The 14746-nt window shown below is 46.1% G+C and overlaps 1 protein-coding gene across 1 annotated transcript in view; it reads left to right on the forward strand.

Moving 5' to 3' along the window:
* LOC133042868 (acyl-CoA 6-desaturase-like) overlaps nucleotides 1-6907 on the forward strand; it is a 33683-nt gene extending 26776 nt beyond the window's left edge. Inside the window, 2 exon segments of the mRNA XM_061123890.1 lie at nucleotides 5547-6239; nucleotides 6241-6907. Coding sequence (XP_060979873.1) covers nucleotides 5547-6239; nucleotides 6241-6907 — 1360 coding nt within the window.
* Nucleotides 6908-14746: the final 7839 nt, after the last annotated feature.

Here is a 14746-nt window from a genome sequence, read left to right on the forward strand (position 1 = left end):
GGATACAGACATTTTATATGGTAGAAAGGCTTGGAGAAGAAGCCTGTCTTACCATCATTAGGTACATGTCAATGAATAAAATACAACAGACTTACTAGTGATTCACCCTGCCTTCCTGAATAATTTTGAATAATTGCTTTCCTAAATACTACAGGTTCTCAAAATCAAATTAGTATCTTAGAAGTTCTGATGGGGTACTTGTGATAATAACAACATGGATAATGATGCTGCTTCCACTTATTAAATACCTGGTATTGAAATAGATACTTTCTATGCATTTTTGATATACATGATAACAACTGTGTAAAACAGTTATTCTTAGCCCCATTTTATAAATGGGGAAACTGAGCATCTTAGGATTAAAAACACAGTTAAAATCAAGGGAATATTATTAATAGAATTTGAATCAAACAGCCTGACTTAAAACAATGTCGTTTCCTTTATACAAGGTGGAGGGGAAAGGCAGAAGAGAAGGTAAAAGAAGACATTCATTCCACAAAATGACCCATAAAATAGCAAACTGACTTTCCTCCCCTGCGTAGGGCTTTGAAACCTGAGATACAAATATGATATTGGTAGGTAGTTAGAATAGGGAAAAGGAGTCCAGAATGGCGGTGGCTAAAAGACCTGGAAGGGAAAAGTCCATGAAAATAGAACAAAGGAAGGTCCGAGGACCGGAGTGAGGACCTCAGGTAAAACACAGCACTCCTGGCTGGCCCAGTTTACACAGGACAGGCCCAGGGAGAGGAAAACATATAAAAAGAGGAGCCAAAGCTCGCTCTGTCCCGCACGCTGGGGCTCTCTTCTCTTCGCGTCTTTCGATCGACGTGCCCTCACGCCTCGAAGATGGATTTTCCTGCTATTATCTAAATAAAATAGAGCTGTAACACTGATTTATCTAAGAGCTATAACACGGTCTGTCCAAGACCCGAGAGCTGTGACACGCTGAGGGGGCTTTAATGTCTGTCACTCCAAATCCTTGTTGTGACGAGACAAAAACCGAGGCGCATACACTCGCCTGACACCTTCTTCACCCCGGCTTCTTGCATTCCCCCAGCTCCTCAGCAATCACCTTGGGGGTTGGCAGCATCCCCTGAATTGTAGTTTTGGGAGCCCTCATTCACATTTGGAGGCTAGAAATCGCCGATGGCTGTGACATTTCTTGTTTGTTAATATGGCAGGAGATAGTTTCATTTCACACAGCTCTGTGCCAACTCTGTGTAGACTGGGTTTCAGCCCCTGTCCTCAAGGAATTCATATTTTAGTGGGTGAGACAGAGGCTTGTGTCTGTGTCACAGTAGCGAACAGAAGGCACAGCTATTGAGTAAATTGAAGAGGATCCAATAGTGGCAAAGAATCCAGCTGCCAATGCAGGAGACACAGGTTCAATCCCAGGGTCGGAAAGATCCCCTGGAGACGGAAATGGCAACCCGCTCCAGTGTTCTTGCCTAGAGAATCCCGAGGACGGAGGAGCCTGGTGGGCTGCAGTCCATGGGGTCGCACAGAGTCGGACACGACTCAGTGACTAATGACAGCAACAACAATAATGAGATCTTCACAGGCCAGCGTTAGGGCGCCCGTAAGGGAGCGTGCAGGGCTTCAGAAGGGTCCGTGGAAGGAAGCAGTTACTGGAACCTAGAGAAAAAGAGACAGTCGGGGTTCCTAGATGGAGCTGAAATCTTAGATGGGTGGATACAGGTAGGGACTAAATGGGTAGAGAGAATAAACATCTCATCTCACTCTACTTCTGTCCTCTGATCTCCTGATATTCCTCAACCAGATATCAGGAGGCAAGTTCACTGATGTGGTTCTTAGAGGTCAGCAGAAACCTCTGGAAGCAGAGAACAGGGTGGAGGAGAGGGGAGACTAGATCTGGGGGGCATAGTCCGTTTCTCTACCTCCCTCTGTATCCACTCTTGCCCTTCACTCAGGTAAGTGTGTGTGTCCCAACAGAGGGAGCATTGTCCCATCGGTTAATCATTGATACGTATGTCATCTATTTGGTTGTACTCTCAGCTGAAAATGTTAGCAATCACCAGCGTTCTCCGTGTAAAATCATGAGGATGTGGGGGAGAAAGGGAAAAATAATATAAAGTATTGCTGCTATGTTTTCTATTAATATTAATACTTCTGTAGATTGCCACAAGAGTTAACTGGTAGCCATTATTGATTTTGTTCAGGAGCCAATCCTGAACAAAAAGCCAATGCTTCCTCTGTTAACGTCTCACCCAGATAGTGTGCTTTACCTATTGAGGTGGTCCAAACCTTCATTCTCGTGGGATTTGCATCCTTGGATGTCTGTCTTAATTGAGTTGCTGCAATTTTTCATTGATCAGGGTTATTGGTCAGTTTTCCATTGACCAGAGTTCTAGGAGGTGCTCTAGTCTTTCACACATAGAGTCCTTCATACCTCTGTTATATAGCAGCAATCCAATTTCCTCCTGATAATTGGGATCAATTTCCCTGGCCAGTAGAGAAACCTTTTTCCTTTGTCAACTCAGCAGCATGAGAATTTCAGAAAGGTCAGAGGTCAGCCTCAGAATTCATCAGAATAGTGATTGAGTTTCTCTTGGGCACTAAGATGTCTAAATCCACTGAGCTCAAAGTCACGTTGATAGGGAACAAAATTTCTTTCCGTTGCGAGGAAGATGAAAAAATTCACTAGATAATAATAGTGAGAGGGAGTACTTTTACCTTCTCCCTTTGGTTCCTGAACCCATGAACTCTGGCTCTGGAGGACATAGAACCATGTTGTGGAAACTGATTTAAGGCATATATTGTATTTTATACGGTGGCACCCCACCCTCATAGTATTTCCCGGTGGTCTCTTAGCTAGTGCAGTAGATAATATTTAAACAGACCACTCTCTTATTTTGTCAAGCCAGTTACCTTTGGAGGGAAAGACCAATCAATTATACATATGCACGACCATTACTATTCTTTTTTTGCCTTAAAATATTTCCTCTGGATGGAGCATGTGAGTGGGACATGAATGGCAATAGTTAGAGCATTCTGTAAGTCCACATGGAGGGGCTGGAAAAAGCACTTCAGGCAGAGAAGACAAATGTATACCCAGAATATGAGTCTAAGGTGTGGAGACAAATCTTTACCCCTTCCATCACGAAGGAAGGCCAGTGTAAGTCCAGGTGACTGGCTGGACCTCTGGGAAAGTCATTTTATGTGTTTAATTTTGGGGGGAAAATCATTTTATATCAGGAGTTTGGTGTTGGCTTCTACTGTTGACATGTTGGACACTCAGCAGGTGTGGTAGCTGGATGAGCTTTGATAAGCCGATGCCTAGCCTTTATCCCTGTTACTGTGACCACTATTTTTTTTTAAAGACTTTTTTGATGTGGATCATTTTTAAAGTCTTTATTGAGTTTGTTACAATATTACTTCTGTTTTATGCTTTGATTTTTTGGCCAAAAGGCATGTAGGATCTTAGCTCCCTGACCAGGGATCCAACCCACACCCCTTCCACTGGAAGGCAAAGTCTTAACCACTGGACCACCAGGGAGGTCCCCCATGGCCACTCTTTGCATGGACCACTGAGCAAACACCGAGGAGGCTAAGGAAAGAGGCTACTGTCAGAAATTAAATAGGTCATTTTGTCTGCCTGATTGAGAGCCTCCTTCAAAGTGATCCTTGTGGTGAATGTCTTCATACCTCATGTGCATTCTGAGTCCACCCACATATCTCTCCCCCGCTCACCTTCACCATCCATTTCCCAATTTTGATTGCAAGTCTGTGACTAGCCCGCCAGCACTATTAGCTCTTTCCTGTGAGTCAGTGTTGAACTAGACCTCAGTGGCTTTTCCTTTCTCACAAACAACCCAAAGCTTTCCTTGTGGGGAGGGTTTACAATAACCACTGTTTTGCAGGGGTGGCCTGACATGCACAGAGTAGAGATTTATTTGTGACCAGGCATTTTTCTCCTCTCTTAACTGATCACAAGAAACCCCCAGTGACCCCTTGGGATTGGGGGGGGAGATGTCCTTTCCAGACATGCTGAGTCTGATCTGTATTGTAGAATTTCTAGTTGGTTTATTTGTGTACTGGGTTTTATTTGTAGCTCGTGAGTTCTTTTCTATTTGCGGCATGTGAACTCTTAGTTGCAGCCTGTGGGACTAGTTCCCTGGGGCAAAAACCAGACCCCCTGCATTGGGAGCCCGGAGTCTTAGCCACTGGACCACCAGGGAAGTCCCTACAATTTCTAATTTATGATGGAATGCTGCTGTATATAGTCAACTTTGTGATTTGGTGGATCAGATAAACAACTAATTCATGATAGTTCAAAATTGCAACATCACTTGATGCTACATGGTGTAGGCTTTCACCTTCTACCAGAGTTTGGGAATAAGCCAAGAGCTGCCTTTCAAATGAAGAGTCATTATTGATAACAGGGCATGGTTTGTTGAAGGCACATTTGTGGTACCAGCTGAAGGTATCTCCCACAAATTCTCTTACAGGAGAGGTGCTGAGTCAGATTTTGAAGAATGACTTAATACTTACTGGTTGAGTAGACAAGCTGTTGAACAGCATGTACATAGATAAGCAAAAGTGATATAACAGAGTATTAATGTAGGGGACTTCCCTGGTGGTCCAGTGGTTAAGAATTTGTCTTCCAATGCAGGGGATGCAGGTTTGATCCCTGGCCTGGGAACTAAGATCTCACATGCCCCAGGGCAACTAAGCCTGCATGCCACAACTAGATAACTCTTGCACTGCAGTGAAGATCCTGTGTGCCTCAACTAAGACCCAGCACAGCCAAATAAATAAGTAAATATTAAAAAAAAAACAACAACAGATGTTGTAATACCTATCTGCTGCTGCTGGTGCTGCTAAGTCGCTTCAGTCATGTCCGACTCTGTGCGACCCCATAGACGGCAGCCCACCAGGCTCCTCCGTCCCTGGGATTCTCCAGGCAAGAACACTGGAGTGGGTTGCCATTTCCTTCTCCACTGCATGAAAGTGAAAAGTGAAAGTGAAGCCGCTCAGTCATGTCCGACTCTTAGCGACCGCATGGACTGCAGCCTACCAGGCTCCTCCGTCCATGGGATTTGCCAGGCAAGTGTACTGGAGTGGGGTGCCGTTGCCTTCTCCGAATACCTATCTATTAGAGTTATAAAAAAAGAATATCGCCACCGCAAAGTGCGCGGAGCCGCGCGGCCCTCTTTGTGCGGGCATCAGGTGCACACTCTGGAGCGCGGGTCGCCGGCGGGAGCCGGAACCGCCCGGATTGGTGCAGTCGCTCTGATCACTGTGGAAACCCAGGCGGAGGGGAACAAGGGAGGATGCGGAGCCGGAGGGGCGGGCAGAGGAGGCTTCGAGGCCCTGAGCTACCCGGGAGTTCTCTCTGGAGGCAAAAGTCCACTGCGAGGTGGGGGAGGGGATCGGAGGGAGGGGACCACTTGGGGGCACTTGGAAGCGGAAAGGAAAGGCTAGGATACTCGGAACCGAGGCGAGGAGGCTGGGGGAGGGGATGTCCTGGGAGGAGGAGGAGGAGGAGACAAAAGCCGAAAGGGCCTGGACAACACTCACCGCAGTGCACTGGGCCACCCGGTCAGCAGGCAGCATGGGGAAGACGGAGAACCAGGGCGAGGGGGGGCCACCGAGCTTGAGGCGCTGATGCCTACCTTCTGCTGGGAGGAGATTCAGAAGCACAACCTGCACACCGATAAGTGGCTGGTCATCGATCGCAAGGTCTACAACGTCACCAAATGGTCCAGCCAGCACCCAGGAAGCCAGCGAGTCATCGGGCACTACGCTGGGGAAGATGCTATGGACGCCTTCCTGGCCTTCCACGGCAACCTTGATTTTGTGTGCAAGCTCATGAAGCCCCTGTTAATTCGCGAGCTGGCCGCTGAGGAGCCAAGCCAGGACCGCGGCAAGAATTTCCAGATCACCGACGACTTCCGGGCCCTGAGGAAGACCGCTGAGGACATGAACTTGTTCAAGAGTAACCAGTTCTTCTTCCTTCTCCACCTGGCCCACATTATCTCCATGGAGAGCATCGGCTGGTTCACTATCTTCTACTTTGGCAACAGCTGGATTCCAACCATCATTACGGCCTTCCTCCTTGCTACCTCTCAGGCCCAGGCTGGATGGCTGCAACACGATTACGGCCACCTCTCTGTTTACAAGAAGTCCATGTGGAACCATATCGTACACAAGTTCATCATCGGTCACTTAAAGGGTGCCTCTGCCAACTGGTGGAACCATCGCCACTTCCATCACCACGCCAAACGTGTTCCACAAGGATCCGGATGTGAACATGCTGCATGTGTTTGTCCTGGGCGAGTGGCATCCCATTGCGTACAACAAGAAGACGCTGAAATGCCTGCCTTACAGCCACCAGCATGAGTACTTCTTCCTGATCGGGCCGCCGCTGCTCATCCCTTTGTACTTCCACTACCAGACCATCATGACCGTGATCGTTTGCAGGGACTGGGTGGACTTGGCCTGGGCCATCAGCTACTATACCCGTTTCTTCATCACCTGCATCCCTTTCTGTGGTGTCCTGGGAGCCATCCTTTTCCTCAACTTCATCAGGTTCCTGGAGAGCCACTGGTTTGTGTGGGTCACACAGATGAATCGCATTGTCATGGAGATTGACCGAGAGCCCTACTGCGACTGGTTCAGCAGCCGGCTGGCAGCCACCTGCAACGTGGTGCAGTCCTTCTTCAGTGACTGGCTCAGTGGGCACCTCAACTTCCAGATCGAGCACCACCTTTTCCTTACCATGCCCTGGCACAACCTGCACAAGATCGCCCCGCTGGTGAGGTCCCTGTGTGCCAAGCATGGCATTGAGTACCAGGAGAAGCCGCTGCTCCGGGCCCTGCAAGATATCATTGGGTCCCTGAGGAAGTCTGGGCAGCTGTGGCTGGATGCCTACCTCCACAAATGAAGCTGCAGCCCTTAGGGACCCCACGGGGACAGTGGTGGGGGGAGCAGGTGGGGGTGGCGGCCGAAGGGGAAGGTGGGGTTTTGTTCAGAGGGGCGTCAGGAGGCTGTGGTGCGCGGCTCACAGACTTCAGGCTTGGTCTTTCCTCTCTTCCTGTCTGGTTTCAAGGCTTTCACACCTCCCTCTGACACCCTCCCTCCAGGGTCCCGCCCACTCAGCCCCACCTCCACCTTCTGTCCTTAAGCATCTGCCAGACCAGACGTGCACAGGTGTGGCCTATGAGCCCCCTGCAGCCTGGCCTCCAGGCCACACACCACCCTCTTTTTCTCCCTCACCTGCTCTTCAGGTCTGCAGGGCTGGGTCTCAGCCAGCAGGTAGGACGACTCTGTGAGCCTGCAGGCCGGCCCCATCCCCTTGTACAGCCGCCCACCCTCTGCCCTTCTGTGGGGTGATATGCTTGATTCCCCGGGTCTCCTTCCCACTACCGGGTCGGTACTGGGGGCGCCCCTGCAGGTCCCACTTTCTCTTCAGATGTCCAGGGCCCTGGCCCTGATGCCAGTCTCCCTTCGCCTGTGTTGCAGCCAGCTCAGGCCTCCGAGCCCAGGGAAATGTCCTGGCCCCACCAGAGCCCTCTGACCCAGGGCTCAAGCAGTTCCACCCCACCACCTCCCAAGTCCAGAGCCTGTGACCTTGGGTTCATGGGGGCAGGGCCACAGATGAGCTCAGCAGAAACAATGGCCAGGTCAGGGGTGAGCCGGCCTGTAGGCTCAGATGTTTGCTCTGGTTGGGAGACCCAAGATTTCTGGAACAATCAGACTCTCCCCCAGAGTGCTCCGTTAGTGCCAGACAGTGCCAGCCAGTCCCCGGCCACTTGGCTGGTGTGGACTTAGACCCTACAGGCTGCAAGTGGGCACTGGAGCCCAGAAGCTCATCTCAGCCCCTCCCCACATTGGGGCTGCCCGCGTGGACATGCTCTTTTCCCCGTCTATCACGCTTTTGTGTCTTTTACTCATTTTTTAACCTTTTGCTACAAGATGAGTTTTGCCAGGAGTAGCAGTGGGACTGGGCCTTGGGACGATCTGCCTGTTCCCACCCCTCACCCCCTCTACAGCCTCCCCAGGCCCCACAGTGGGCTGAGCTGGGCTCTCTCACTGAGGCCTCCATGGCCCCGACTGTCAGGAGACAGAGGGAAGGAGTCCCAGAGGAGGGTTACCCTGAGAAGCCGGGGACTTGGTGGTGGTGGGGATACCCAATGGGACAAGGAGGGGTTGGGGCTGAAGGCCAGACAGCTGAAGGGACAGGAAAGTGAGAGGGTGGGGAACCCGGCAGCCACTGGGAGGATCCAGAACTGCTGCATCTGGAAATTAACCCACTAACCCATAGATAGCTCCAGGGAAGGGCGGGGCAGGAGGGACCAGCTCTGGCTGGTGATGGACCCGCGGGTTACCATGGCAACAAGAATCGGCCTGCCTGAAGCCCTCCCATTGAGGGCCACTGAGAGCCACTGTCCCACCCCTGAGGCAGAATGGACCCATAGGGAACTGACCTTAATTTTTATCATGTTGCTTTCCCACCTCTACACTTTTGGAAATAAATGAAGTGATTTTATTCTCAAAAAAAAAAAAAAAAATGTCATTGGAATTCCTGGATTATGGGGTGAAGGCAATGTGCTCAGTGTCCGGGTCATGGGGGCCCACTGAACCCTGGTGGAGGAAGGTATTGAATTCTTTAAAGCAGAGGAGTTTTCTTCTATCTTTAGGAAATGGGCTACTCTTTGTATCTCTTCTGGTTCCTTGGACAGCCCCTTCTGATAATTTATCATGCAGATTGTTTTGGCTTGGCATTTTAATTGAAAATATGGTTAGTCACATATTGTATCACTTATTTTTAATATTTATTTTCATTTTATTTATTTGGACATGCTGGGTTTTAGTTATGACATGCACCAATGAAAAGATCCTTGCAGAATCTTTAGTTGTGGCATGTGGGATATAGATCCCTGACCAGGGATCAAACCTGGGCCCCTTGCATTGGAAGTGCAGAGTCTTAGCCACTGGACCACAGGGAAGTCTCTACATATTGTGTCACTTGTTATAGTAAGTTCACAACTTTTTCTTTCTACTTTAGGCTTCTCTCTCTGTCTCTCCCCCGCCTCCCTGCCCTCCATCCCCTCATGTAAATAAGACTGCATGGGGGCACTTAAATGGGAATTGGCTCTAATTCTGCTACTGGATTCTCAGCATTATTATTTCTAATCTATTTGCCAAGTTCTTTGCCAAGTAACTTCCAAAGAAAAAAGGTTTCACCTCCTCACTTCTATGAGTAAGACACTAATGTAAATACATCCCATTTGTTAACCTTTTTGTATTCCCTTACTACATGTAGAAGTATTTTGCCTAAGCTACATGAAATATTCTATGGGTAATGAGCCTTGTGTTTTCATAAGTGCATAGTGTCGTTAAAACATGAGTGAATCCATTGCTAAAATATTTATAGTTTAGTCAACAAACACAGACTTGAAGAGTGATCAGTTGTGGTAACAGGCATCCAAATCTTGGAAATATTTTGAGGAGTACATTACCTTACATGGTAGATACTGTCAGTCCCGAAACACTGCTTCCATATTTGGAAATTAAAACCTTTGTTGTTCTGCGACAGGAAGGGGGCACAGCACCAATGAAAAAGTGCCATCTGGACCAGGACTCCAGGAGGGAGAGAACAGGGAACAAATGGCAGATCAAAAGTCTGGATCAGAAACTCATGCAGCATTTAGAGTAGGTCTGAGCACGGTGTGCCTTTGATTTCAAAGACTGTTCCGTGCCTGGATGAGTTTTGTACTGTGGAACATGGCAAAAATTGGTCCTAAAGGAAGGCAGAGAACATTGGGTGACAGAAGGCAAAGATCAAGCTCGCGAAGGAAGCATTAGCCAGTATATCAGGATCTGAACTCCATTCAGTAAGCGTTCTGAAAACATGCTGATGACACTCAGCTATTGAGTAGGGCTTCCAATTCTGCAGCATTGGAGTTCAGCCTCTGGAGGGCTGGGGGTTGATAATATTGTCTGTCAGTAAGAAAGAAGTGGAGAAACTTTTTATTTATTTATTTTTATTGAGGCATAGTTGACTCACAATATTATATAAATTTCAGGTGTATAATATAATGATTTGTTTACAGTGTTTAAAGGTTATACTCCATTTATAGTTAGGATAAAGTATTGACTGTATTCCATGTCTTCTATGATATATCCTTGAAAGTGAAAGTGTTAGTCACTCAGTCGTGTCCAACTCTTTTGAGACCCTGTGGACTGCAGTCAACCAGGCTCCTCTGTCCATGGGATTCTCCAGGCAAGATTACTGGAGTAGGTTATCCTCTCCTTCTCCAGGGATCTTCCTGACCCAGGGATCGAACCCTAGTCTCCCAATTGCAGGCAGATTCTTCACTGCTGAACCACCAGAGAAGCCCCTACAATGTATCTTTGGAGCTTATTTTATACCTAATAGTTTATGCCTCTTAATCCCCTGTCCCTCTATTGCTTCTCCCCACTTCCCTGTCCCCATTGGTGACCATTAGTTTGCCCTCTGTATCTGCAAGTTGTGGATATTGGTTCGACCCATCTATTCTGAGGATTTTTATCTTTTCTGGAAATCTTTTTTTCTCCTTTCTATCAATATTTCTTCTCTCTATTCTCTTTTTGAAATTCCTATTAGGCAAATGTTGAAACCTTTGAATTTTTTTCCCACACATATTCACCTTTCTGTCCTTTCTGAGCTGTGTTCTAGGAGGATCTTTAGTTGTATCTTTTAGCTAAGTAATCATCCCTTAGTTATATCTTTTCTGTTACTCGGCACATTTACTGAGTTTTTCAGACTTTTTCAATAATTACAACCTTCCTTTCGAAGATCCCTAGTTGTTTGTAGTATGTTTCTATTAAAACAGACATTATCTTCTTATTCCTCTTAGGATGTTAATCATAAGCAATGTGCTCAGTCGTGTCCAACTCTCTGTGACCCCACGGACTAAAGCCCACCAGGCTCCTCTGTCCATGAAATTTTTCAGGCAAGAATACTGGAGCAGGTTGCCATTTCTTACTCAAGGGGATCTTTCCAACCCAGGGATCAAACCTTCGTCTATGGCGTCTCCAGCATTGGCAGGCAGATTCTTTATCACTGTTGCACCTGGGTGTACCATGTGGTATACCATATGTACTATACATACTTTTTTAAAAATCTCATTTTTTAACTTTGTTTCTATGGATATTAGTTTATCCATATGATGGTTATGGTCTCTTTCATTCAGAAGATGATGTCTTCCCAACCCAGGGATTGAACCTGGATCTCCTCAGGGAGATTGAATCTCCTCAGGGATTGAATCCTGCATCTCCTGCATTGGCAGGTGAATTCTTACCATTGAGCCACACTAAGATTTTAAAGAATTACTTTTCCTTAAATATTTGCTGGGTTTGGGGACTTTCCTGATAATCAAGCAGTTAAGACTTCATGCTCCTTAATGCAAGGGGCACAGTTCAATCCCTGTTTGGGGAAGGTCTCACATGCCACATGGTGTAGTTCAAAAAAGAAAAAAGAAAAAAAAATTGCTGGGTTTGCATGATTATATGGGATCTGGGCTCCTAGGTTAGTCTGTCTCATGCGATGTGTGATTACCTGGCTTGTTTCTAGAATTCCAGGCAGCGATGTGGCCTCCTCAGTGATGGAGGCTTCCCTTTTCTTCTGGGTGGCAGTGAATTCTATCCCAAGCCCTGACTACCAGGAGGGGGACATCTTCCTGGTTGTGCATCGCTTCTGTCTAGGGACACAAATCTCTCCTGATCCTGCATGGCACAAGGAGAAGGTCCAAGGGTTCGACCTTCCTGGATGCCTCTGCCTCAGCTAGTCATCCTGCTGGTTGACCCTGGATCCTCTCTTTTCATCTATTTTCTCTCAGCTTGAAGCCCAAGCTGAGATACTCTCACGCTCTTCATCAGCTATCTCTTTTGTGTGTTTTGGCCATTATTTCTTCCTTCAATATAAACTCCTCTGCCTTTAATATTTTAGGAACTTTATTATAATTTCTGATCTATTGAGGGCACCGAGTCTTCTTTTCTTGTGCTGTTTTCAATTTAAAATATTTTCTTATTGTTTGTGGGGATTTGAGATGCGAGAAGGATGTTCTTAGTTTGCAATCTTGATCTGATTACCTCCTGGTCTATTACAAAGCAGGCTAGCCCAGTTTAAAGAAAGTACATCAGTGTATCTGGCAAGTAATATTTATTCCTATGACCAAATTCTACTGGAAATTTACACTGTGAGTTTATGTTAAATATATTAACATTTATTACTTTCCTGTTTGTGAATGCCTATTTTGGCCTTCTCAAAAAATCATGATATATATCAGTTCTAATTTTTCCAGTGGTCATGTATGGATGTGAGAGTTGGACTGGGAAGAAAGCTGAGTGCTGAAAAATTGATGCTTTTGAACTGTGGTGTTGGAGAAGACTCTTGAGAGTCCCTTGGACTGCAAGGAGATCCAACCAGTCCATCCTAAAGGAGATCAGGCCTGGGTGTTCATTGGAAGAAGGACTGATGCTGAAGCTGAAACTCCAGTACTTTGGCCACCTCATGCAACGAGTTGACTCATTGGAAAAGACCCTGATGCTGGGAGGGATTGGGGGCAGGAGGAGAAGGGGACGACAGAGGATGAGATGGCTGGATGGCATCACTGATTCGATGGACATGAGTTTGAGTAAACTCCGGGAGTTTGTGATGGACAGGGAGGCCTGGTGTGCTGCGATTCATGGGGTTGCAAAGTGTTGGACACGACTGAGCAACTGAACTGAAGATAGGAAAATAGAGGCTTAGAGGGGTGAAGTCATTTATCCAAGTCCAACAGATAGCCAGAGACAGAACCAGAATTCATGCCTATGTCTTGCTGTAACAACAACTTCTTTCCATTAAAGACAAAAGGTAATGATAATGCACAATGTCCTCACTATGGGATACCAAAAAAACACAGCATTCACTGGAGTGGGTTCTTCTAGAAACCCTGAAGTCAGGAGTCACTGATTATTGTGGATAATTTGTCAGCAAATCGCTGAGCTGACAGCACTTTTCAATTTCATTTCGTTGCCTTTGTCAATAAGATTTATTCTTAGAGGAATTTGTGAACTGTTAGTGCTATCTCAGTGGGCAGCGCACAGAAATGGTGTGTGCATATTGGTAAACATCTCTGCAGGGTTGGCAAGTTAGAGGTGTTATTTTGCATTGATTTTTTTCCATGCTTTCAGCTGAGGTTTATTTTCATATAAGCAGTAATTACAGAAAACGAGTGCCTGTGAGGGTAAATGTAGTTATGCTGGTTAAAGAGCATTATATGTATTATGTGGCATGCTGTAATTATTGAAGTTATTTCACAGGAAACAAGTCTTTCTGAGCAATTGTGATACATGGGGTTCAGATCAATAAAGGCAGAGATTATAGACAGTTTAAGCTTTTGTAAAGTCTGTGTTGTGTTGTTCAAGAAGCATTTTTGGAGAATCTGTCATAATAAACATTTGGAAAATGAAAAGATACAGGAATAAAAATACTTTGTTTTTAGCTGAGAAGGTTTAAATACACAAGTGCCAGTAGGCTTAACACTAAAAATGTTGTCAGAATGCAATGGGGTCCATCAGAGAAGGTGGGGAAGTATGGAGCTGGGTCAGCAATGGTGTTCCATCCCTGTTGAACAGCATTCTTTGCTGTTTGATTTCCTTGATATGTTGTTGCTGTTATTCAGTCACTAAATCATGTCCGAATCTTTGCAACCCCATGGATTGAAGCACATCTGTCATCTATTATCTCCTGAAGATTGTTCAAATTCAGGTCCATTGAGTCAGTGATGCAATCTAACCATCTCATCTTCTGTCAACCCTTTCTCCTCCTGCTTTCAGTCTTTCTCAGAATCCGGGTCTTTTCCAATGAGTCTGCTCTTCATGTCAGGTGGCCAAAAGATTAGAGCTTCAGCATCAGTCCTTCCAATGAAAATTCAGGATTGATTTCCTTTAGGATTGACTGGTTTGATCTTTCTGTCCAAGGGGGACAAGCACCACAGCACCACAAATTGAAACTATCAGTTCTTTCATGCTCAGCCTTCTTTATAGTCCAACTCTGACATATGTACATGACTACAGGAAAAACCATAGCTTTGAGTATATGGACCTTTGTTGGTAAAGTGATGTTTCTGCTTTTTAATATGCTGTCTAGATTTGTCATAGCTTTGCTTCCAAGGAGCAAGCCTCTTTTAATTTCATGGCTCCAGTCACCATCCTCAGTGATTTTGGAGCCCAAGAAAATAAGATCTGTCACTGCTTCCACTTTTTTCCCATTTATTTGCCATGAAATGATGGGACCAGATGCCATGATCTTAGTATTTTTGAATGTTGAGTTATAAGCCAGCTTTTTTCGCTTCTAGATGCTCTTTAGTTCCTTTGCACTTTCTACCACTAGAGTGGTATCATCTGCATATATGAGGTTATTGTTATTTCTCCAGCAGTCTTGATTCCAGCTTGTGATTCATCCAGCCTGGTATTGCACATGATGTACTTTGCATAGAAGTTAAATAAACAGGATAACAAAATACAACCTTGTTGTACTCCTTTCCCAATTTTGAACCGGTCGGTTGTTCCATGTCTGATTCTAACTGTTGCTTTGTGACCCACATACAGGTTTCTCAGGAGACAGGTAAGGTGGTATTCCCATATCTTAAAGAATTTCCTCAGTTTGTTAATGTGATCCATACAGTCAAAGGCTTTAGCATAGTCAGTGAAGCAGAAATAGATGTTTTTCTGGAATTGCCTTGTTTTCTCT

This window comes from Dama dama, chromosome 21 (assembly GCF_033118175.1).
Source record: "Dama dama isolate Ldn47 chromosome 21, ASM3311817v1, whole genome shotgun sequence".
Classification (NCBI taxonomy): Eukaryota; Metazoa; Chordata; class Mammalia; order Artiodactyla; family Cervidae; genus Dama; species Dama dama.